This window comes from Delphinus delphis, chromosome 3 (genome assembly GCF_949987515.2).
Source record: "Delphinus delphis chromosome 3, mDelDel1.2, whole genome shotgun sequence".
In the NCBI taxonomy this organism is placed as follows: Eukaryota; Metazoa; Chordata; class Mammalia; order Artiodactyla; family Delphinidae; genus Delphinus; species Delphinus delphis.
The window spans coordinates 64,290,142-64,316,464 of NC_082685.1; the positions used below are offsets into that span (position 1 = coordinate 64,290,142).

General features: G+C 40.5%; 2 protein-coding genes across 4 annotated transcripts in view; both read left to right on the forward strand.

Annotated features, from left to right (window-relative positions):
• The window catches only part of MEIKIN (meiotic kinetochore factor), a 132,805-nt gene extending 125,374 nt beyond the window's left edge, over positions 1–7,431 (forward strand). Inside the window, exon 13 of the mRNA XM_060006949.1 lies at positions 7,115–7,431. Within this exon, the coding sequence (XP_059862932.1) occupies positions 7,115–7,146 (32 nt within the window). The 3' untranslated portion in view covers positions 7,147–7,431. The remainder of the gene's footprint in view (positions 1–7,114) is intronic.
• Positions 7,432–16,752: 9,321 nt separating this feature from the next.
• The window catches only part of FNIP1 (folliculin interacting protein 1), a 133,495-nt gene continuing 123,924 nt past the window's right edge, over positions 16,753–26,323 (forward strand). For all 3 annotated transcript variants that reach the window (XM_060008903.1, XM_060008904.1, XM_060008905.1), the window contains exon 1: positions 16,753–16,922. In XM_060008903.1, the coding sequence (XP_059864886.1) occupies positions 16,831–16,922 (92 nt within the window). In that variant the 5' untranslated portion in view covers positions 16,753–16,830. The remainder of the gene's footprint in view (positions 16,923–26,323) is intronic.

Consider the following 26,323-nt stretch of genomic DNA (forward strand, 5'->3'; position numbering starts at 1 on the left):
GGATAGGGCATTCCATAAATCTTTGGTTGGTGATTTTTAGCAGAAGCATTATGTGCAGGGAAGGCAAATCCATATCCAGAGTAATTTATTCTTACTATTCCAGTAAGAATAAAATGCTGCCCTGATCATGATGGAAGTGGACCAATGTAATCAACCTCTTGCCACCAGGCAGCTGGCTGACCTCTCCAGGGAATGGTGCCATATCAGAGACCAACTAGGTGTTGGTCTCTGCTGCTGACAGATTGGGTACTCAGCAGTGGCTGTAGCCAGGTTGACTTTGGTGAGTGGAAGTCTGTTTTGCTGAGACCATGTATAACCTCCATCCCTGCCACTATGGCCACTTTGTTCATTGGCTTATTGGGTGATGACAGGGGTGGCTGGGGAAAGAAGCTAATGGGTATCCACATAACAGGTCATCTTATCCACTTGATTATGAAAATTTTCCTCTGCTTAGATAACCCTTTGGTGAGTGTTCATGTGGGACACATATATCATCATGTTTTTTGCGCATTCAGAGAGTTCTATCCACATGCCTCTTCCCATATTTTCTTGATACCAATTTTCAAATCATGTGCCTTCTGAGTCCCTGACCATCTAGCCAGACTATTGGTCACAGCCCATGAATCAGTATATAATCAAACATCTGGCCATTTCTCCTTCCAGCAAAGTGAACAACCAAATGTACTGCTTGAAGTTCTGCTCACTTCATCCCTTCACCAGTTTCCTTCAGGGATGTCCCAGAAAGAAGCTGTAGGTGCTATAGCTGTTCACTTTCAGATGGTGTCTGCATATCTTGCAGAACCATCTGTAAACGAAGCCTTAGCTTTATTTTCCTCAGTCACCTGACCATAGAGAACTCCCCATGATGCCATTAAAGCAGGCAGGGAGAGAGAAGATAATGTACCGGGAGTAGGGGCCACGGGCATCTGGGCCACTTCCTCATATAACTTACTTGTGCCTTCAGGACCTGCTTGAGCTCAGTCTCATATATACTGTTTCCATTTGCTAACAGAGTGCTGCTCTTCACAGCCAACTTTATGGCTTGGTGCATCAGACAACACACAATTCATGATGGGTAGCTCAGCTCTCATTGTAACTTCGTGGCCCATGGTTAAATATTCAATCTCTACTAAGACCTAGTAGCAGAGCAAAAGCTATTTCTCAAAAAGAGAGTAATTACCCACAGAGGATGGCAGCGCTTTGCTCCAAAATCCTCAGGGCCTGTACTGTGATTATTCACCTACAAGCTCCAAACAGCATCTCTTTCTGCCACTGACATTTCAAGCACCATTGGATCTGCTGGACTATATGGTACAAGTGACACAGTAGCCTGGACCTTTTGCAGAGCCTTCTCTTTATTCTGAGACTCCCTCAAAACCAGCAACTTTTTAGGTCACTTAGTAGGTGGGCTGGAGTAGTACACACAAATGAGGAAATATGTTGACTCCAAAATCTAAAATGGCCCACTACATGTTGTCTCCTTTTTGGTTGTAGGAGAGGCCAGATGGAACAACTTATCCTTTACCTTATAAGGCATATCTCTCATACCACTGGAACCCTAGAAGTTTCACTGAGATGGAAAAGAGACCCAGCAATTCCACTTCCCTGGACACTAAAGACCCAGCAATTCCACTTCCAGTCTGTTTTGCTGAGACCATGCATAACCTCCATCCCTGCCATCATGGCCACTTTGTTCATTGGCTTATTGGGTGATGACAGGGGTGGCTAACATATATATGACACTGTATATATATATACAGTGTATCCACTGTAATGGGTACATATGTTCATCATAAGATATATACTAGCATGTTCATAGCAGCACTGTTGGTAATAGCTTCAAACTGGAAACTATCCGAATATGCCCATCAACAGTAGAATGGACAAATAAACTGTGGTATATTCATTCATTAGGGTGCTATATAGCAGTGAGAATCAACAGTATATAGTTACTTGCAACAATATTGATGAGTCCCACATAAGAAGCCAAACACAATACAGTACATTTAATATTACTTATATTTAGTACAAAACTAGGCAAACTAAACTATGATGGAAATCACCACAGTGGGTGTCCTTGTTGGGGAGCGGGTATTAACTGGAAAGCGTTATAAGAGGGAATTCTAGGGTACTGGTAGTGTTCAGTTTCATTATCTGGATGCTGGTTACATGGGTGTGTTAAGTTTCTGAAGACCCAACAAGCTGTATAGTACACATATGTGTACTTTTCTGTGTGTATGTTATACTTCAGTAAAATGATAAAAATAAACTTGTCTTAATTTGATCTTTTTGGCCTATCATATTAATTTATGACAGCAGGTAATGTCACAATTCTGGGTTTAATTATTCAACAAATCAAAACTAAGTTGTATCTAGGAAGTTCTTTTGAGTGTTCAGACCAAAATTATTATTATTATTATATTATTTTCATATACAAAAAGATAAAACTTGAAACAGTTTTAGATTTTTCCTCCTATTCTGTTGGGGTGCGGCTGCTTCTTCACACAGGGGAAAATACTACATTCACATCAGTTTATTTGAGGACCCAGTGCCGAGTTCAAGCAGCAAAACCCCAACTTAGCAGATCTAATTTCAAACTTGACACTCATTTCTAAAATTACCACAGTAAAAAGGAACAAAGATCCACTGCAAATGAATGAACTATGATACAATGTTCTCTCCGAAATGTCTTCATTTTGCAGCTGTAATTACATGGATGTCTGCTTTAGGCCATTTTAGATGTGTGCGGGTATATAATATATATATATATGTGTGTGTATTTCATATATATACACATATATATATATATGTGGATGTGTGTGTGTGTACATATATATATATATCAGCACATTTTTCAAATCCAGACAGGGTAACAGCAACAGCTTAACTCTGTGTGTGTGTATATATATATATATATATATATATATATATATATATATATATATATATATATACTTTCTTTTTTAAACATGATACTTTAGTATAACTTTTGTTAATTCAGTAGTACAATCTATTTCTGTTTTACAGAATTTTTATTTTATAACTACAAGGGTGAAAAGTGACCTATTACATTTACATCTCACATATCCTGGCATACAAACAGTACTTAACTGAATTTGAGCCCCAAACTAGAAGTCTTTAGTTTTAGCACTTGAAGAGCTTCTTCACTTCTACAGTCTTAAATCATATCCTAGTCACATTTCCAGAGTTTTCAAATGATTCATCATTGTAAACTGCGAGAAACAGGTGAATCCAAACTTTTAATTACAGTTGTATATACAAGTTAGATAACACAGCTCAAAAAGACTTTGCTATCCATCCTAAACCCAACACACACATTGTCCACTAAGTTATTAGACAAGTCTTAGGGTTTTCCTTCTTTTCCTTACAAATAATACACACATTTAGAAGGAGCTGATAAAACTGATATATAAGATGGCAAATGAGAGGTCACATCTGTTGGTTCCAGAATTGGTCCTGCAAATGTTGTACTCTGCTGTGTTCTTTAACTGTGTGTCTGTTACATGCAGAAGCTCTTCACAAGAACTGTCATCAAACTCAATGTAAGTTAAATTTACAGTACTGTATGAAGTTCTTCAGATTCAAGGATAAATGTGGAAAAAATATTAACACGTGAAAAATTCGGCCTTTCATGCTACCATTAAGACCGTGTCAAATTCATAAGCAGATTCTTTGGTACAGTTGAAAAGCGGAATTGTATGGATTTGTGGCGTGGAACTGAAATATAGAAGTATGTTTCTCATCTGCGGTAATCCTCACCCCCAATTCTCAAGTACCACCCAATTTTCTTTGCATTTTTACAGAATTCTGGGGAAAAAAAAAGGGAGGAAAAAGACGCTGGCATTGTAACACTTCCTCCCCTCACAGGAGGTCTTCACGCTCTCAGATGAGGTCTCCTAAGACTCTCTGTATGGTCACTGGCTCTCGGACGGCCTTTGACAATGACTTGGACACTTTCCAAATCGAATCCCAGATGTTGCCTAACCTTTCCTACTCTTATCTCTGTCATTGCTGGTAAAATTTCGATGAGTGCGTTTTTCCCTTATGGAGAAATCAGACCAAAATTTTTAGTTTAATTCACAGAAAGCCCCCTGATGCCTGTTGAACTAGTTGTGCCACCTCCTGGCTTCTTCCTAGGCTCTCACCTCATATAGCAGCCTCCTTATTTAAGTAATTCCCTTTCAACCTCTGGGCACTTGTCTCTGTCTTTCCTTCAGTAAAAATAGCAAAGCCCCAAGCTAACTGTGAGCATGTTATTTTAAACATGCAGCAGACTATTTTTAGTCCTGGCATTTAACAGTTTAGCTAGTTTGGCAGTAATCTAATCAGGACTACAGAGTGAAGCTCACTTTTGATGGTCTAGGACCCCTGTTCAGTATGCTGCTTGTTCATTAATAACTGGCACTATGCTGATTAAAGAAAACAAATTGGTGAAAGTAAACCACTAGAGGAGTCCAAAAGAGATGTGGTAGAGGAGGTGATGTGGGTAAGTAGAGATCTGAGAATGGTGACAGAGAGACAGATAGAAGAGGCCTTAGAAAACATCCAGTCCAAGGTTTCTCATTGTGTGCTCCTCTGACCACCTGTAGCAGAATCACTGCAGACCTGGTAAATTACAATCTCTAGCGATATGGCACAAGAATCTACAATTTGATGAGCTTTCAGAGTGATCCCAATAAGCACTAAAATTTGAGAACCATATAATAATCTAGTTTATTTTGCTCATTTTGCGTATAAAAAAAATGACCTGGCCATATTGATAAGTGACTTGCCCAAGTTCACACAGCTAATTACTGGTAGAGTCAGAACTAGAACTTAGTTTTCCTGGTTCTGAGTTTGACTGGGTAGCTGTCAAATAGGGAATGTGGGGTAGAGTAGATAGGGCTCTGAGTTTCTCAGGTCATCCAGACAGAGCAGTTTTGATTCTCTTTGCTTTACACATTGGACTTCTATATCTATTTAAACAAACTTAACTTTTTTTTTTTTTTTGCCAAGAAGACGGTTGGACAATCATTGCTTCTGTACCTCTTACAGTTACAGCAATGGATGTCTAATTTATTGGTACTTTAATTCAGCCAACAAGCATGCATTATGCTCTGCATTATTAGATAGGGATAGGAGTATAGCCTTTGCTCTCTGGGGCTCACAGATTAGTGATGAAGTAGACCTCACAGTCTTCTCTATAAGGTGATAAGTTAGAAGTGGAGCAAAACACTCTAGGAGCCCAGGAGAGGATGCTTTTAACTTTGAAGTGTCAGAGAAGACTTCCAAGCTAACAGTACATTTTGGAAAATCAGACAAAACCTGTAGCTATCCTTATAGTAAGATTTTTATTTTCATCTCCAGAAGAGATGATAAATGATGTGTTATAAATTCATATCTTAAGCTAGTAGAATAACAGCCTTTACCTGGATACATATATATCTTTAGTGAGAGTTTGAGTTTTTAGATAATAATAGCAGGCAGAAGTATCACACAGAAATATGATAAAGTGTGGTGCTCATACCACATGGGGAATGTATAAATAATGCAAATTCCAGGGTCATTGCTTCAGCAGTCTGATTCAGGATTTCTGGGGATTGAGAACCAGTGTAACCTAAAAATGTTTATTGGTATAATTGCCAGGGTTTAGTGACTGCTTAGGTACTGGTACAGGGTAGTGAGAGAGAAGGACAGTTAGAGGATGACTCCTAGGTCTCTAGTATTGTAAAGTTTTAGAAATGATGTGCTCTAGGTGATGTCAGGGGAAAATATAGGGCATGGCCCTGGATGTATATATGAAGGCAGAGGAGGGATAGGGGAGACTACATAGTTGGGTGGGTTGATTGCCACTTGGAAAGTTACTCAAAAATTGGTATGGGACTTCCCTGGTGGCGCAGTGGTTGGGAGTCCACCTGCCGATGCAGGGGACACAGGTTCGTGCCCTGGTCCGGGAAGATCCCACATGCCGCAGAGCGGCTGGGCTCGTGAGCCATGACCGCTGAGCCTGCGCGTCCGGAACCTGTGCTCTGCAGCCGGAGAGGCCACAACAGTGAGAGGCCCGCGTACAGCAAAAAAAAAAAAAAAAAAAAAATTGGTATGGAGAAGATGGCTGTGGCCCAAAGTCTTTAATAAATGAGCAGATAGTATCTGAGGTCAGTGAAGACAACAATAAGGAGGAATAGAGGGTAGAATAGCCAGTACTTCCCAAACTTTAAGTTACTTGTGAACTGCTTGAGGATCTTGTTTAAAATGGAGATTTTGATTCAATAGGTCTGGAATGGAGCCCAAGATTCTACATTTCTAATCAACTCCTAGGTGACATTGAAGTTACTGGTCCATGGACCACACTTTGAATATCAAAGATATAGGTCTCTGGTGTTCCAACAGCTGCACATCAGACTTTCCTGGATATTTGAGTCCCTTGTCCAGAGGTTCTGTTCTAATTGGTATGGAGTATAGCCTGGATATCAGGATTTGTAAAAGCTCAGATAACTCTATGGTACAGCAGAGTTTGAGAACCTATTGATATAGGCTGATTAGGCTAGCGGGTGAGGTATATCGTAGTATGAAAGTGGCAATGGAAATAGGTAAAGCTGACTCCACTCTGGATCTTGTGGTACAAGATATTGGGGGAGGGGTGAAGGCCCCAGAATCCTGTATTGGAAAGAACCTGGGTTCATCTACAACAAAGGGTAGGAGAATGAAAAGGAGAGATGGGTAGGAAAATGTGAGGAGGTTCTGACTAGGTGGTGGCTGAGGAGGACTGGGATTAGGAGCACAACTGGATCCATTCCACCAGGTTACAAGGCTGGAGTTAGCGACTTGTGATGGCCACTAACAGCTGTCTTTGCTGGGCTTTCCATTGGAATGTTATTGAGCAGGTCTCTTTGTGTCTCCAAAGAGAAGAGAAGCGTCTTCAGCATGTCCAGGAAGGAGTGAGCCAGCTATTCCATTTTTTTTTTTTAATGACCTCTAGATTTGTTTCCTAAGGCTCGATGGATGGAGTTGCTTGGACATCAAGCGTTCTCTCCCCCAGGGACTGATTATTAATAACTATTGAACACCTGCTTGTGATGCATATGAAATAATCTATTGTTATTTTTTTCTCCAGATATTATAATAAAAACAAGTGGCAGGATGTAGCAGCTGTGGCTGAATTTTCACTACTTTGAAGACTTGAATGTGAAGTCAAAGTCCGTGAAGCAGAATGTCTGCCTAAAATTACATGAAATTCAAAAATCAAAATTCTCTGATTATTTGTGATATATCCTGATGTTGAAATTCTGTTGAGTCTTATAAATTACTTTTAATGAGCTGAGAAAGAATCTTCTGTCTGCTTCTTAAATGTATGTATTTGTATTATAAAATAACAAATAGCTTATATTAGAAGACTGTACACTAAATAGATGACTTCAGCTATTTATAAAGACCCAACACCAGGATACTAGGTAACTTCCTTTGATGGTTTTTTCCCAAGTTTATCCTTTGTATGGATTAAAGGTAGTAAAATTGTTGATGCTTATATTACGAGCTATTTTTAACAGAACTTAATTGAAACCACATGAGTGAGAGACCTAATTCCAGGTCTGACTGAAAGAAACTCTATACTTAAGGTTTGCTGAAGCAGGGAATGTATAATACGTACAATCAATCACACACTAAGTATTTAATATATTACCTCATCCCCGAACAACCTTTTTTAGCTAATGCTATCTATCTGTAGGATTTTTTTTGGGGGGGTAATACAGCTTATTGTGGCATCTTGGAAATGCCCTTCCTAAAAAGGAACAATCCTGTTGTCAGTGAACAGTGTATAACGGTGAGATTTTAACTCTGTTGGTTTTACTAATGTTATTAGACATAAAAGTAAATGAGGCCAATTTTCAAAGCTCCTTCAATATGAAAGAGAATTGTAAAATTGAAGAATTAACTGAGGTTACATAACCCATATAGTACTCATTTTTAAATAGGACTCCCATGAAAATATTCTTGTAAACGATTTGACAAGGTCTCAAGCCACTAACAAAACTATTTGTGATTTCAGTTCCACATTTTAATCTAGAGGTGAAATATGGGAAAGTTGTTAGGAAATGTAGAAGAGATCATTAATGATGGATGTTAGAACCAAATTTAGACCTGAATTCTAAATCAGTACTCAGCTAAGTCAGCAACTCCTGTGGTAGTTTTAAAGAAGAAGTGTGATAAGCAGTGGGGGAAGAAGAAATGGAATAGAAGGCCTATTACCTGCCTTCAAGGAGTTTATAATCCAAGGGGGAGGAGTTAGAATGAGAACAAAGTATTTGATAATTTCTAAACAGATGGTAGGTTCTTGTGAGAAAAAACGATACCTGATTCTTAGACTGGGCCTAGTGGGGCTGGAGGAGATAACATTTGATAGTTCCATGTTGCTGATAAGAAAAATATAGCCACCTTAGAAAGATAAATACTTGGCAAGGCTGATGTGAAAGTAGGACTATGTGAGTTCGATATTTTTATCAGCTTGAGCACAGGGCAAGGTGGGAGGGAGGAAGGGGTTGCAATTGGAGTTGAAGGTTTAGTGGTAGAGGACATAACTTCGATTATGATTAAGAGGAGGGAAAGTAAAATAAGCCTGCTTGCTGTCTGGTGGACGTTAGAAGTTCCAAGAGGATTCCTGTTGGCAAATCCTAGAAGAAGGTTATACTCTTAACTTTACATTGGTGGGTAGGCCACAGACGTCTCTCAGTGAACCTGCCTGGAAGATCATCAGAAAGGACCATCTCTTTCTGGGGTGAGGGTCTCCATAGTTTTCATCATATTTTCTAAGCGGTCTGTGATTTTTAAAAAGTTAACAATGGGACTGGATCCCTTTACTTTAGCATATAACTAATTACATTTCATTTTTAAGCACTTAAAATTATATTTTCAAATTACACTTCGTGAAAAAAAATCTCAGGTCGTAAGTGTGAAAATCCAGTTAAAAATTCATGAAAGGCCAGGCATGATACCGTTTCCATTTAAAAAAATTTAACTAGAGTTTTTTTCGCCTTTCCCAGGTGTAATTCATCATGGTTTGTTCAGTTATGAATAGCCTCTTTATCTCATATTGTGTATACAGGATATGTGTTTATATGAAGGGTGTGGTGCCCAGACTTTCCAGATAGATGTTATCTTCAACCTCTCCTGCTCTACTGTTGCTTTCTAACCTGCATTTTAAAATGTTGAATCAGCTTATATCTTAAATACTCCCTTGATTCCATATGTTCTTCTACCTACCCAATAATTCTTTACCTGTTTACATCCATGCTTCCTAAAAAGAGTGCTTTCTGCTTTCTCACTGATTCCCTCACTACTCAGCCCTTTCTCCTCTTCCTTCCCCTGCCCCAATACACATAAAGTCTGGTTTTAGCTCTGATCCTTCACTGACACTGGTCCCCTCAAGGCTACAAGCAACTACTTTGATGCTAATCTAAGGAGTATTTTTCAGTTCTTGTCTTACCCAACCTTTCCCAGCTAATGATGTTGTAGACTATTACTCTCCTCTTGAAAGCCTCCAGTAAGGAATGACCTCTCTGAAACATTATTCTCCAGTCTTTCATCTCATGTATAGCTCTTTCTCTTCCATTTCTCCTGAAGCCTCATTTTCCTCTGTCCAGTCTTTAAATTTTGTTGTTTCTTCGGGTTCTATTCTAGGGCTTCTTCTTATGTTACACAGTCTCCTTGGGTGATGTCATCTACCACTGCCATCAGTTATCATCTCTGTTCAGTTGACCCCAAATCTTTGTCAGTAACTGCCATGGATATTGGTAGTGGAGATGTGTCGTGACTGGCCCTGTATCTCTCCCCCAAAATGTTTGCTGTCTTTCCTTGTATTCCCACAGCATCCTATACTTGCCCACGTCATAGCATTTATCACAATGTACTGTAATTGCCTTTCAAATTCTACTTTTTCTCCCTTAGATTGTAAGCTTCTTGAGTGCAGGAACTACATCTTGTTCATCACTGTATTTCTGTTCCCCTCTACCTCTATTGTAATTGGATTTTGAGTTTCCAGGTCACATGGTTTAGGTGGGATTGATCCCACCCTTAGTTCCAGGGGTGGGCCTTTAACGGTTTAAGTCAATTAACATGGCCCTCCTAACTCAGGCACAGTGATTGGTTCAGAACGGGTGCAAGGCCTAAAATAATCTATTGGATTAAATCTCAGAGCTTTTTCTGGGAATGCTGGGATGTAGACATTTTACTTTTCCTCTTGGATTTTTATCTGAAAGGATTTTACCTGAGAGGAGAGCTTCTGGCAGCCATCTTGTGTCCACAAATGGAGGCCCTGCCTGGGAATGGAGTTCATACAGAGAAATTAGAGCTGGGATAGAGAAATTGGATTCTTGATATCATTGTTGCAGTCTCTGGATGCAGCTGTACCTGAACTGTGCTCTACTTGAGCTCCAGTTATGCGAGCCAATCAATTTTTTTTTTTTGCTTAGGCTAGTTTAATTTGGGTTTTCTATCATGTGCAACACAGAACATCCTGATTGATGGACTCACACAAGACCTTTCTAGAGTTCTAAGTCTGTGTAGCCAAAAGCTTACTTGTCATCACTACAGGGATTCTCATGGTATCTCATATTCAACATATCCCAAACTCAACTTATCTCCCCCTTGAAGCAGTTCTTTCTCCTATCATCTGTTTCAGTGTTATATATCTTCATCTATCCAAGTTACCTGAGCCAGAAATTTGCTGTCACCCATGACTCCTCTCTTTCTCTTACTTTCCCACAGGCAGTCAGTCATGAAGTCCTGTTGATTTTGAATCCTAAAAGCCCTCATTATTTTCCATACTCCTCCATTCCCATGGCTATTCTCTGAGTTCATGTCAGTACTTCTTGCCTGGCTTAGAATGAGAGCCTCTTCACTAGTTTCTCAATCATTATTCTTGTACCTTATAGTCAGCTTTCCACAACGTATCCAGAGAGCTTTCTAAAATGCTCATCTGATCATGTTTTCTGCTTAAAATTCCTCAATAGCTCCCCATATCCTCTGGATAAAGTCTTATCTTTTAAGTGATTTTTACAGTTTTCTTTTTTTTTTTAAGATTTATTTTATTATTTATTTATTTTATTTATTTTTGGCTGCATTGGGTCTTAGTTGCAGCACGTGGGCTCTTCGTTGTGGTGCACAGGCTTCTCTCCAGTTGTGGCGTGGGGGTTTTCTCTCTGTAGTTGTGGCGTGTGGGCTCCAGAGCGCGTGGGCTCTGTAGTTTGAGGCACGCAAGCTCTCTAGTTGAGGCGCGTGAGCTCAGTAGTTGTGGTGTGCAGGCTTAGTTGCCCCACAGCATGTGGAATCTTAGTTCCCTGACCAGGGATCAAACCCGCGTCCCCTGCATTGTAAGGCGGATTCTTTACCACTGGACCACCAGGAAGTCCCTTACATAGTTTTCTTAATCCAGTTCAATTTTACCATTAGATTATATTGTAGGTCACTGAATTTTTATATTCTCTTTTGCCTCCACCAGGCAGATGGTATGTGCTGCTCCATCTGCCTGAAACACTTTCCATGCCCACATCCTCTTTTCTTTAGCATATCCCGTTTTAATTCCTATTTATTTCACCCTTCAGAAAACTCCCTGTAATTCTCCCAAAAGGTTAGTTGCTTTTCCTTGTTTTCCCCTGGCATCCTGTACTTGCCACATCATAGCATTTATCATAATGTAACACCATGTAATTGCCTGTCAAATTCTGTTTTTTCTCTCTAGGCTGTAAGGTCCTTGAGTGCAGGAACTACATCTTGTCCATCATTGTATTTCCAGGTTGTAGCACAGCTCCCAGACACATAGTAAACATATTAAGTGTTTGAAAAATACTTGTTGAAAGAATGTTTGTCATAGAAGTGTGCCATTATTCTTGCATACTTCTAATAGAATTCAAGATGAGGATTTCAAGCCAATTTTATATTGAAGATAAAAGTTTGATTCTTTAAAAGCACTTATCACAATCTGTAATAACCTGTTTACTTGTTGATTTCTTAAGGGTGAGGGCTGTACCTGTCTTGTACATTATTGCATTCTGGAACATAGCAGGTATTTGATTTCAGCATCTCTATTAGATTATTTCTCTTAGCATATGAAATTCTCTAATATCTTCCATCTCAAAAAAAAAAAAAAGAGGAGGACAATTTTCCCTCCTCCCGTCTCCTCTCAATCCTCATTTTTCTGCTCCTTATCTCAGCAAAATGGAGTAGTTGTCTATACTTGCTTTACCACTCCCTCCCTACTCTTTCTTTTTTAGTCCACTCCATTCAGGCTTTTGCTCATCCTTCCATTGAAACTGTTCTTGTCAAGATGTCCATGTTGACAAATCTAATGGACACTTAAATTTTCAGTAACATTCAACACAGTTGACCCCTTCCTCCGTTTTGGGTTATTTTCTTCTCTTGTCTTGCTACTACTGCTTATGCTCATCCTTCTTTCCTGGATCCTTCTCTTCAAGACTTGGAAGTGTTGCCTTCTTTGAATATTAGTGCTGGACTCTCTTCTGTATTATACACTCTTTCATTTAAAAATTAAAAAATTATTTTTGGCTGCGTTGGGTCTTCATTGCTGTGCGCGGGCTTTCTCTAGTTGCGGTGAGCGGGGGCTACTTTTCGTTGCGGTGCGTGGGCTTCTCATTGCAGTGGCTTCTCTTGCTGCAGAGCATGGGCTCTAGGCACACGGGCTTCAGTAGTTGTGGCACATGGGCTCAGTAGTTGTGGCTTGCGGGCTCTAGAGTGCAGGCTCAGTAGTTGTGGTGCACGGGCTTAGTTGCTCTGCGGCATGTGGGCTCTTCCCGGACCAGGGCTCGAACCCATGTCCCTTGCAGTGGCAGGCGGATTCTTAACTACTACACCACCAGGGAAGTCCCATACACATTCTTTCTAGGTAAACTCACTCATTCTATATTTTAAATTCTGTGTATTAGCTGATGCCTACTGAATTTCTCTGCAATCCTGGATTCTCCTCATATATTCTCAGAATCTCCACGTGGATATCTAATAGCCAATTCAAACTTAATATATCCAAACTTAATATGCTTGATTTTCCTCTTCAAACCTGTACTTTCCCTGGTCTTTCCATCAGGAAATGACTTCCATTTGGTTGCCCAAGGCAAAAACGTAGGAGTCAATCCTTAGTTTTCCTTTCTTTCACTCCTACTACAAATCGTGTTAGTTCTATCTTCAAAATAGTTAGCCAACATCAGCTCTTGCCTAAAATACATGGTAGACTCCTATATGGTTTCTCTCCTTCCATTCTTATTCTTTTATAATCCCTTCTCCACAGAGCAACCGATCTTCTAAAATCATAAATTCTATCACGTCCCTCTCCTGTTTTAAACTCCTACAATAGTTCCCATCACAATGTAACTTCCTTCGCATGATTTACAAGGTTCTACATAATCTGGCTCCTTGTACCTTTCTAGCCACATCTCAAACATCTTCCCCCTCCCACAGGGTGTTCAGCTGTTTTGGCCTCCTTTTTCTTCTTCAAACAGGAGAAACCCATTCCTGCCTCAGTCTTTGTACTTCTTCTTCTCTCTGCTAGAATGTTCTTTACCATCATCTTCCCGTCACGGGTTCCTTTTCATTCTTTAGACCTCAAATACCGCATCTTTGGAGAGGATTTTCCTGACCACTCTATCTAAATTTGGCCGCACCAGTTGTACTATCAACTCTTTTTTTCCTAGCTTTTAGGACTACTTGCAAACATCTTGTTTACTTTGCCTCTTCCCACTAAGAACTAAGTTTCTGAGAGTAGGAATAGACTACCAGAACAGAGTCTGGGACCTTTGAGGGACTCAATAAATATTTGTTGAATAAATGATTGTTTGTTTGCTGTTGCCTCAAACCACTGCCATTCCCTTATTATATAGCAGTAAATCATTGGTTGGCTTAAGAGTTTTTAAAACTGAGGTACCGTCATGAGTCCATCTAAGTGCCATTCAGGAAGTTTTACTTTATCATCTTGATTCTGACTATCTTGTTCTGAGATGCTATCAATGAAAATTTAACTTGTTTCAGGAAAATTTAGCACAACTCAGGTTGTGCTTACTAGCATGGTGGTTAAGGGAGCAAGGTTCCAGTTTTATTGCCACCTTTTGCTATATTTGATAACTGGAAAATGGCTGTAGTGAGAAGTGCCCCTGTCTTCTGTGATATTGGAATCAGTTGGACAGAGCCCCAAAGGCTGTTGGGGTTTGTGGGGAGGCTAAATCTTCTACTCCTGAGTGAAAGTGTAGGCCTTATGTCTAATTTTCTAACCCAACAGTTCCACATTCATATAACATTAATGAATAATTATTTTCTTTCTTACATTTCCTCCTTGCTCCTAAACTTAAAGAGGCTACTTTAAGACACCTCAGCTTCTCTGGGGGAAGAGGTAGTGTTAAGTAAAAGGGGAAAAAAAGATAATATACAGTTATTGAAGTTGAAAATATTTTCATTTTAATCTGCATAATTACGTATAGTTATATGTCCTCTTTTATGACAAACTTGTATCATTTCAGTGCTCTCTGAGTCTATAATTTGAGTATTACACAACAACATAAAGGAAATGTGATGAATGATAGCAAGTACATTGTTTTTTTCTGTACCTTTCAAGTATAAGACCACAGAAATGAAACCTTTACATGATTAGAGAACACTAATACAAAGTATCTCTTATGCAAGTCCTAATGTTCTTTCCCTTACTATTAATATCTATAATTATCCACGAGGTAACTTTTTGCCAAGATGAAAGCACCTAAGATTATTGTATTTATAAACTTCATTCTGAGGGGAACTGGAACTACTCTGTGCCAGCCACGGAGCGGCCATGATTCCTCCTTGTGTCTTTGGTCAAATATAGACAGGCTTGAGCCCGTTTCCACTTGCACTCATTTAGTGATACTTGCTAGTGTCAAAACAAAACTTTCCCAAATGATCGCTTCATTAATTGACTTATAGGATGCGCGTTTTCTCACTTTAAAAAAATTTCAGACTTCATTTTTTGTTTACAAAATTCCATTCCGCGTTCATATTTTGTGAGATAAATATACATAGCTATTTTGCCTCATTAGAAATCTTTCAGCGTTTGGCGCCAGAGAATATCTTAAGTTTATAGGGGATACAGTCTTGCTATTTTGACCTTGTATTGCTCAGTAATTCTGGAGCTTGGGCAATGTACGGAGCAACTCTGAATGACTCTTAACCTGAGCACCTCAAATGTCACCTCCTCAGAGAGACCTCCCCCACTCACTTCATTGTTTCTCATTCACAACACTGGTAATTTCAAATTACCTTTTTTACTTATTTACTGTTTCCTCATATAGAAAGTTAGCCCTATCTTTTAAATTTTGGATCCCCAGTGCCTAGACCAGGGACACTTAGACATTGTGGAAGGAATAAATTAATTTCTTAATCACCTATAAATAGTGCTTTAAAAATTCTTGTAACATTGAAACTGAACAACACGTTGTTACATGACCACTGAAATTCTCCGAGATACATACTCTGGCTATTACTTTTCTTTTTTCTATATAAGGCCACTTATTTCATAGCATAAACTCTAGCTGCAAATCAGTGGGAGCTGGCAGCCACTTAGAGACAATTTGATTTGTATGCCTTATTAAGTGAAATTCTCAAAAAAGTATTTTAATCTAACCTTCCAAACCACATACCAGTAATTTCCAGACATTCATATCTGTCAGAGAATTGCGTCCCATGGTACAAAATTCCTCCTGCTGGAGGGGCAGTAGGGGAATGAGTAGGGGAACTGAAGATCTGTAAGACCAATTTGATCCAAACCCTGATAAATTTTGGTTCCCTGGGTTTAAGTAGACTGTACGGTCATTAATGAGCAATGTTTTTCTTTGGAAAGGGTTTTCCGCCTATTAAACTCATTTGTTCACAGTTTCACAGTTCCTCTCTCTCTCTCCATACCTAGACATTGAGTGTAAATCCTGAGCCTCCTATGGCTAGCTCTTCCAAGGGGCTAATTCCCGGTGTGTCAGGGTTCGAGGCGCAAGTGGTAAACACCGAGGGCCGCTGCCCTCAGTGCCTGGCCGAGGCCATCTCTGCCGGGAGGCATGGCTGCGGGGAGCGTCTTGGCAGATCCTCCACCAGACCCGTGAGCCAGCCCCGCTCAGTTAAGCTCTGAGCCCAAACCTCTCGCGGCCCAGCGTGAGCGGGCCTGTGGTCCAGGGCTTAAAGTCCAGCATGTGCCGCGGCCCCACGGGTACGCTCGCGCACCTGGCCTGCTCCGGGGGCCGCCGGACTCCGCCAGGCGCGGACGGAGGCGCGAAGCCGCAGAGACTGAGGGGAGGACGGCGGGGGAGGGGCGACTGCCAGTGGGGTCCTGAACTTCTCTCTTAGTCGTGGATGCGGGAAGCGGAAGGTTTCTACACTCCAAAGTCCCTGGCGTCGTCCCCGCGGAACCCTGCTGTAGACTCAGGTAGCAACTAACAGCGTCACGGAGAAGGACCGGGACCGCTGCATGTTCCTTTTTCACGTCCCCAGCCACCCCAGTTTCCCGCCCCTCCCCTCCGCGCATGCCCCGCCCCGTGAGCTGCCACGTGAGGACATCCACTGGCCAGCCTATGGGCGCCAGCTCCGCCCCACGGCCCCGCCTTGCACCCTGCTCCGCGCGCCACCACGTGATGCGGCTCACCGCCAGCCAATGGACGCCGGCCTTGCCTCGCGCCCCGCCCCGCGCGCCGTGGCCGTTTGAAGTGACTAATTTCTGTCATATGACTGAGGCGCCTATGGGGGTGGCGGGGCAGCTCTAAGAGCGGGGGCCTGGCGAGTGCCCTGTGGAGCGACCCCGGCCTGGCCGTGGCCATCATGGCCCCTACGCTGTTCCAGAAGCTCTTCAGCAAGAGGAGCGGTCTGGGCGCACCCGGTCGGGACGCGAGGGACCCGGATTGCGCGTTCAGGTAGGTCGCTGCAGGGCGAGGGGCGAGCAGCGAGGGGCGCGGAGCCGATGGCCTAGTGGGCTTTGGCTTCCAAAGGCGCTGGGGCTTTCGGTGCTTACGCTTGAGCGGCAGCGTCGCCCCGGGACCGGGATCAGGGCCGCGGTCGGGAGGGGCCGGGCAGCTGCAGACCTGCGCTGGACGGTTCGAGCGAGGTCCTCTCTCGCCTACCCCCCTCTCCCACGGTTGCCCCTTCCCCCTCGTCCGGGGCTGTTTGTTTACGTCCTGCTCGGCAGCCACGCGCTACTCTGCCCCTCCGGACCCAGCATCGCGGCCTGAGCTTAGGGTCCACACGCCTTCCTGGCGACGCGTAGAGTTGGGCGCGGGCTGGATTGGACCTCTACCGCCGTCCTCCGGGCCGAAAAGTTCTCCCCTCCTCCCCGCGGCCAGTCGTCCTCCGGGTGCTCCATTCCAGCTTGGTTGCTCTTGTGGAGAGAGCCGCACGTTTTGGCCAACCTTCGGAGTAGAGAACGCCGGAGGAGCGTGTAGGCAAGCTGCTGTTATTTCAGATTTCTTGTAAACCTAAGTTGGAGGTGTGCAGATACCGGACCCAGTGGCTTTAATGTTGCCGAAGGAGAAATGTGAAACCTAAGAGTTTGTGGTTTTTACTGACCAGAATGAAGCTGCGCTGAATCAAATGAAGCATGGCCGTAAAATTGACCACCCCCTTGGAACTGTTACTAAAAACGAGTTTTTGAAAATTGAGAACGGTAGCATCATATTTTGTGGTATTACAGGCTTTGTTAATTTTTGGTTACAGTACCTGTTGCTGATAGAAAAACTTTAAAAAATTGTAAGACAATAGAATATAAACCTGAATTCTAGGTAAAATTTAGTTTCGAAACTGCATTTGAAGAAGAGATTATGTCTTTCAAACAGCCTTCATACTTGTTGCCGTGTGGAAACTTGTAAATGTAACTAGGCTAAATGTCAAATATCACTCAAACCTGGTAGGATAGCATAGAGCCCAGTTGTACAGTAGTAGTAGGAAGAGATGAGTATCTGTTAAATTTTGCACTAGCCAGAGTCTGAAATGAGTGTACCACACTGGTTGAAAAGGTTTTGATAATCTTAAAATTATTCACTCTCTCTTGCTAATGCAGGTCCCATTACTAAACACTCAGTAACTTGTGGAATTGAAGTATTAAATGGAAAGAAATTTGACTTTTAGAGGAAGAAAAATCTCAGTGGTGAACATCTTGGAACAGTACTTAGTAAAAGTTATCTAGCTTTTGGTCTTTTCTACTGGGAAATAAATGTCTTGCCATGCTTATCTAATGACTTTAAAGATTTCTTTAGTGTTTTTCTTTTGAAAAATGAAAGTGCAGTATAGATAGTACTACATTGAGCCATACAGTAAATCAAGGGTTAGTAGAAAGCAAGTTCAGGAGGGATATTAAAAAGGTGACATTTGAATAGGTTTTCTATTTCTGGGTAAAGATTTACTTTGGGGTACCCAAGTTTCCAAGCATCTCAAGTTATTCTTGTGAAAAAAAGTTTATTTTTTTAAAATGTAAACTCTACTATATGTTTGTGTAATACTACTTTAGAGTTGCCAAAGCACTTTCTCATCAGTTATCTCATGTGATGTTTCACAACAGTCTTGTGAGATAGGGCAAGTAGCAGTATAGATAACTACATGATCCTTTTTATGTGTAAGAATTATGTGTAAGCACAAAAACTGCAGTACAATACGGAAAAATGCGTAGAAGTGTACATGTGAGGAAATGAAAACTGTGTAATGTCACACACGTAGTAACTTGCAAATTTGATCAACCCAATCTTTTTTTTTAACACCTTCATTGAGCTATAATTTACATACAGTAAAATCGAGCCATTTGAAGTCTATAGTTATATGAATTTTGTTACATGTATACAGTCGTGTACCCACCACCCCAATGAAGTTTTAGAACACTCTATCATCCAAAAAATTCCCTCATGCCCCTTTGCTATCATTTCTTAATGCCTTCTCATCCAGGGCAATCACTGACTTGCTTTTGTCTAATGACAGAGGTTTTGACGTTTCTGGAATTTCATATAAATGTAATCATACTGTTTATAGTCTTTTGTGTCTGGCTATTTTAACTCAGAGTGATGATTTTGAGATTCATCCATGTTGTTGCATTTATCTGTAGTTCGTTCCATTTTTTGCTGAATAGTGTTCCATTGTATAGGTATACCACAGTTTATCCATTCACTGGTTGGCAGACTTTTGGGTTGTTTTCAGATTTGGGCTGTAATAACAATGCTGCTGTGAACATTTGTGAACAAATCTTTATGCGGAAATACATTTTCATTTCTCTTGGAGTGGGATTGCTGGGTCATATGCTAAGTGTATGCTTAACTTTTTAAAAAAATTGCCAAACTTTTCTAAAGTATTTGTACCATTTGTATTCCCACTAGTAGTGTATGAGGTTACAGTTGCTCCAGATTCTCTCCAAATCCAGATATTGTTAGTCTGATTTTTTTAAATTAAAAAAATTTTTTGTGTTGTAAAAAACACCTAACATAAAATATACTATGTTAACCATATTGGAGTCTCTTTAAAAATTTATTTTTATTATTTATTTATCTAAAAAATTTTAAATTGAAGTATAGTTGACTTACAATGTTGTGTTAGTTTCAGGTATACAGCAAAGTGAATCTGTTATACATATATTAATACACATATCCACTCTTTTTTAGATTCTTTTCCCATACTAATGGGTATAGTGGTATCTTGTGTGGTTTTAATTTGCATTTTCCAAATAATAAACGGTGTTTCGCATCTTTTTATGTAACTCCTGTTTTTGAGTAGACTAAAATTTAGTTTTTATTCCAGTATACCATGGTTTTCATTCTAGAATACTTTTTTGGTTTTGTTTGTTTTAGTCAGTGTAAGTTGTTAAATAAGGCTTGGACACAGCCATTGGCAACTAACTATAGCTCAGCCTGTAAGAGTCAGTTCCTAGAGTAAACAATATACGAGGCTCAATAGTCATAAGCCATAATAGGGCTCTTGGGTAGGAAAGACCTGAAATAGAGAAGTCTTAGGAGCTTTTCAGTATTGTTTTTCATGGTTACTCCACTGAAAAAGATGGTCAGGGATTACCCCTTTCCATTCAGTCTGAACTCCCTTACCTTATAGGTTTCTGGTGCTTTGTCCTATCTAAGGTTCTTGAGCTGGAGGTAAGTATGTAGGGTATCACAGGGAGAATATTATTTTAATCATATATAGAACTAAAACAGTAATTTGTTTTAATCTTCTAAAGAATTTGGGAAAGACAGGGAAGATACTGCTTTATGTTTTCTCCATCAGGCCACTTTCCAGGGGAAGTAAGATTTAAGTGTAAGTCTAATAACTGCAGTACTTATAAAATGATTGCTTTAAAAATAAAATTCTCTTCATCTAAAAATGATGTTAATAATGGCAACTGTGCAGGGTTGTCATGAGGTATATTAGTGAAGGTACACTAAACTGCGTTGTGTTAATAAATAAGCTAAGTCTCAAAAAAAAGTTCTTGAAAGAAGCCTAATTTGACGAAGAAGATTGTTTTAGAGTTATATATCTGTAGGACATAATTCATGTTTTGTTCAAAAAACAGTTTCTGTATTTTTATTTTATTCCTAATACATGAACGTTTGCTCTTTTTGTCTGTATCAGTTAACAACCTCTTAACTGGTCTTTCTGTCATCACTCTTGCCTTTCTCCAAACTATTCTCAATACTTCATTCTTTAAAAAAATGCTAATTCTGATCATGGTCAGCAGGCAAAATGGTATAAAATTTAAAATCTCCACAACACAGAGGTATTTTAAGGATTCAAAGAGATAAATCATGTTGAGCTGTTAATGCAGTGCTTTAGTGCATGGCTTTCACAACCAGAAGTTGTTTTTGCTGTGATGATCTCATGCTTATGTATAAAACCATTCAGTTTAGGACAGTTTAGGACCAAACTCCTTAACATAGCCTGTGGTGGTGTAGCTTCTGTGAAGTCTCTAGTCTTGACCTTTTAATTTTTTTTAATAAGGTCATTTTTTAACATAGCCATTAATCTATTATTATCCCTTATATTATCTATTAATATTATATATCTAGGGACTTCCCTGGTGGTGCAGTGGTTAAGAATCCGCCTGCCAATGCAGGGGACACGGGTTCCATCCCTGGTCCGGGAAGATCCCACATGTCGTGGAGCAACTAAGCCCGTGTGCCACAACTACTGAGCCTGCGCTCTAGAGCCTGCGAGTCACAATTACTGAGCCCGCGTACCACAACTACTGAAGCCCACGTGCCTGGAGCCCGTGCTCTGCAACAAGAGAAGCCACCACAATGAGAAGCCCGCACACCACTACAAAAAATAGCCCCGGCTCGATGCAACTAGAGAAAGCCTGTACGCAGCAACAAAGACCCAATGCAGCCAAAAAAAAAAAAATATATATATATATATATATATATATATATACACATCTATTAATATTATCTACTAGTCTATATTCAAATTTTCTCAGTTGTCTCAGGATGTCTTTTTACAGTAGGTTTGTTTGAATCAGTCTGCATATTGAATTTGCCGTTATGTGTCTTAAGTAATTTTTATTCCACAACGGCCTCCCCCCGCTCTTTTAAAAATAGCATTTGTTGTTTTTAAACTGGGTATTTTTCCTATGAAATTTCCCACATTGTCTATTTGCCTGTTTGCTCTCTAATAGTTTCCTTTAATTCACTGGTTCCCAGCAATCTCTGTTTTAACAAGACCCTCCAGGTGATTCTGAATGCTCAAGTTTGAGAACCACTGCTATAACTTATTCTCTCTTTCCTGAAAACTGGTGGTTAGATACTTTACTAGATTCAGGTTCAGTTTTTTTTTTTTTTCTTTTTTTTTGCGGTACGCGGGCCTCTCACCGCTGTGGCCCCTCCCGGTGCGGAGCACAGGCTCCGGACGCGCAGGCCCAGCGGCCATGGCCCACGGGCCCAGCCGCTCCGCGGCACGTGGGATCCTCCCGGACCGGGGCACGAACCCGTGTCCCCTGCATTGGCAGGCGGACTCTCAACCACTGCGCCACCAGGGAAGCCCCAGTTTGTTTTTTTTAATTAAAATATTCCAAAGATTTTGCAGTGTACTTCGTATCCATACGTAATGTCTGGTTGTCCCATTTTTTAGTGCTGCTAAGATTGATTAGTGGTTTCAGGTGGTATCAGCTTTATTCTTCCATTATAAACTTCACCCTTCACTAATGGTTTTAGCGTCTTTTGTTGATTATTGCCTGAATCCATTATCTTGTTAGGGGATGCAAATGGTAATATTCTGATTCTTTAATTCTTTCTGCATTTATTTCCTGGAAGAACTTTCTCTTACTACTTATTTGGTTATTTGCTACAGGAAAGTCAGCATCAAAGTTTATCACTTTTGAGAATAATTTATGATGAGTTCAATGAAGGTTTTCATTTTAATTATCATTTTTTAGTACTACCATCACCTCTTGGATTTTAATGTGTTTTAATCCATTACTGTCAAATTGTCCCGTATTTAGCCAGTGGAAGACTTTTCAAGTTGACTTCTGTGCCCTTTGACATGATCTGATCTCATTAATCTTTGATAACTTGTTGCTTTCTTCTGGACTTGTCTTAATCTAATCACCTTCCTTTTCTATGATTTTAACACCTTGGATTTGTTTTAGGTTTTGGGATGTGCCATGCTGTGCTGTTCTTTGTTTTTGGCATAGTTTTATATACCTTTTTGTTTAGCTTTTTGTACTGATCATCTGGGCTTATCCTAATTATTCTTTCTCCAGGAAGCCATTTCTGATTTCTCCCTGAGTTTGGTTTCACTGTAATTTTCTTCCATAGGTTTCTGTATTTCCTGCTGTGACATCTATCACAGCTGTCATTACTTGTCCACACCTCTCTTTGCTTGCTTGAGAGCCCTCTTCAACTTCAAGGTGTATTTTGGAGTTAGAACCTTGTAAGCCACATGATGGGTTGTTTGTGGGGAACAAATGCCTAGGTTTCTGTCTGGAGCAGCTAGGTAGACACCGTTTTCGAAGGAGAGACCATGATACTGTGGAGGCCCATCTTGAACACCTCATCAAAAGTAGCAGCTCTCTCCCCTATTCTCTGTCAGAGCACACTGTTTATATCCTTCATAGTTCTTTTTACAACTTATCATCTCTCTCCCTCAAGTTCACATTGTGAGTCAGTGTATACAGCACAGTGCCTGAGCTTGTGCTCAGTAAATATTTGTAGAATGAATATATTAAATAATTTTAAGGGCAGAAAGAGTCAGAAGTTCTGTTTTGGACATTTGGTCTAGTGTTAATTACTAATGAGATATTTATTTGTCAGTTTAATAAAGTAAATCTGGAGTTCACAGTAGAGCGTGGGCCTGGAGATGATGAACTTGGGCTTAGGGTCAATGGTCAATATTAAAACTAAGGGAATGGGTGAGATAATCTAGGAAAAGGGTGTATGTAGGTAGAGAATTGGAAAGAACAGGTTTTGTACTGAGGAAATCTAAAATGTACAGATGTGGGGGAGGAAAGTCTACAAAGAAAGAATGGCCAGAGAGATTGGGGGAAGGCCAGTGGTGTGTGGCGTTAGGAAAGCTCAGAAAGGGAAGTGTTTAAAAAATGATGGAGTGATAAATTGTTTTGTATGCTGGTTGCTGACAGGTCTTATGAGATCAAAAACAGAAAAGTATAGTTGGAGTTGTCAAGTTGGAGATAACTGGTGATCTTAATGGTTTTTTTTTTTTTTTTGAGGGGGCATGTTTGGGGGAAAGAGTGAGATGTGTATTAAATGAAAAGGGAGGAAATGGCTTCACTGCTAAAGCTTTCTATTTCTGTAGGGGAAGCAATCTGTAGTGCTGCGTTATCTTTTCACTTTCAGTATTCTGATTTTATGTCACATTTTGAGCTTCTGAAGTTTTTAAAGGCTAGCATCTCAATATTATCAATGTTTGTAAGAATCATAGTTAAGAAGTTTTTATTTAATGTGATTTTTAAACATTTGTTCATTCACAAGTTGTTGTTTTTTTGTTTTTTTGTTTTTTTTTTTTGCAGTACGCGGGCCTCTCACTGTTGTGGCCTCTCCCGTTGCGGAGCACAGGCTCCGGACGCGCAGGGTCAGCGGCCATGGCTCACGGGCCCAGCCCCTCCGCGCCATGTGGGATCCTCCCGGACCGGGGCACGAACCCGTGTCCCCTGCATCGGCAGGCAGACTCTCAACCACTGCGCCACCAGGGAAGCCCTGTTGTTTTTTTTTTTTTTTTGCAGTACGCGGGCCTCTCACTGTTGTGGCCTCTCCCGTTGCGGAGCACAGGCTTCGGACGTGCAGGCTCAGCGGCCATGGCTCACGGACCTAGCCGCTCCGTGGCATGTGGGATCTTCCTGGACCGGGGCACGAACCCGTGTCCCCTGCATCGGCAGGCAGACTCTCAACCACTGCGCCACCAGGGAAGCCCACAAGTTTTTTTAAATTAAAAAAAAAACCCCTTCATAAACTGTACCTTTTAATCTTATATTAGAGATAGAAGTTATAATATTCTTTACAGAGACTCCTGTGAGAGCGTATCTTATTAAAGTGAGAAGCTGAGAATTTTAAGTTAATTTCATGTTAATGAAATCAATATTTGGTTCTAAGAGTCTAATTTTGCAATAAGAAATACAAATTTTTTTTTTAAAAACATCTTTATTGGAGTATAATTGCTTTACAATGGTGTGTTAGTTTCTGCTTTATAACCAAGTGAATCAGCTATACATATACATATATCCCCATATCTCCTCCCTCTTGCGTCTCCGTCCCATCCTCCCTATCCCACCCATCTAGGTGGTCACAAAGCACCGAGCTGATCTCCCTGTGCTATGTGGCTGCTTCCCACTAGCTATCTATTTTACATTTGGTAGTGTATATATGTCCATGCCACTCTCTCACTTTGTCCCAGCTTTTTATTGTTAATTTGATTTGCTTTTCCATCTCTAAGTAGTGGTATTAGATTTGTTTTTTGGAACCATGTTTATTGAAAGAAAATAGCTTAGTAAAAAATGCAGCTTTAATATTCAACTTCTAAAACTTGGACCTCATTTCTTACTAATATAATAACTATTGTCTTAAATCTTGATGAGTTTAAGTTATCTTTTTTTTTTTTTTTTTTTTTTTGTGGTACGCGGGTACGCGGGCCTCTCACTGCTGTGGCCTCTCCCATTGCGGAGCACAGGCTCCGGACGCACAGGCTCAGCAGCCATGGATCATGGACCCAGCTGCTCCACGGCATGTGGGATCTTCCCGGACCGGGGCACGAACCCGTGTGCCTTGCATCGGCAGGCGGATTCTCAACCACTGCGCCACCAGGGAAGCCCTAAGTTATCTTTTAGGAGAGACTTGTTTAAAAAAAAAACTCCCCCATGTAAAACATAACAATCTTCTTTATTTTTTTTGATTAATTTTTATTTTTTTAACATTTTTATTGGAGTATAATTGCTTTACAATGGTGTGTTAGTTTCAGCTTTATAACGAAGTGAATTAGTTATACATATACGTATATCCCCACATCTCTTCCCTCTTGCGTCTCCCTCCCTTCCACCCTTCCTATCCAACCCTTCCATTTGGTCACAAAGCACTGAGCTGATCTCCCTGTGCTATGCTATGCGACTGCTTCCCACTAGCTAGCTATTTTACATTTGGTAGTGTATATATGTCGATATATACACTACCACTCTTTCACTTTGTCCCAGCTTATCCTTCCCCCTCCCCGTGTAGAATCTTCTTTATTAAAAGGAGTTCTAAGCTAGTCTTACACAATCTTACTTCTGTTCCTGGCACTACCATTCTCTTAGTCTACCAAGTTGAAAAAGAATCATCTTTTACTCTTTCCTCTAATTGCCTCATTTGGTCATTTGTTAAGTCCTGTTGATTCAAATTCTGCAACATCTTAGTTCTTTTTCATTTTCCACTGCCATCATCTCACTTAGACCTTTAATGCTTTTCGTAAAAATTTGCCATAACTTTCCCACTTCATGTGTGTTCCCCTCTATACTATCCTGCTAAATTGACTTTCTTAAACCATAATTCTGGTCAATTCACTCAGAAATCTCCTTTGACTCCCTGTTGCTTAATAGAGGATTGCTCTGTGCCAAGCACTGCTCTAAGTGCTCTACACATATTAATTCATTTAATTCTCACAATAGCTTTATTATAAAGTAGGTCTGATTATCCCTATTTTATAGATGAGAGAATAGAGGCACAGAGAAGTTAAGGACCTTGTCCCAGGTCACACATTTAGTAAGTGATATAATTAAGATATAAATTCAGACATTTGAGTTCCAGATCCTTTTTTTAAACGAAGTCCAAGCTCTTCAGCTTTTCATGTCAGCCTCCTTTAGAGTTGTAGCTTA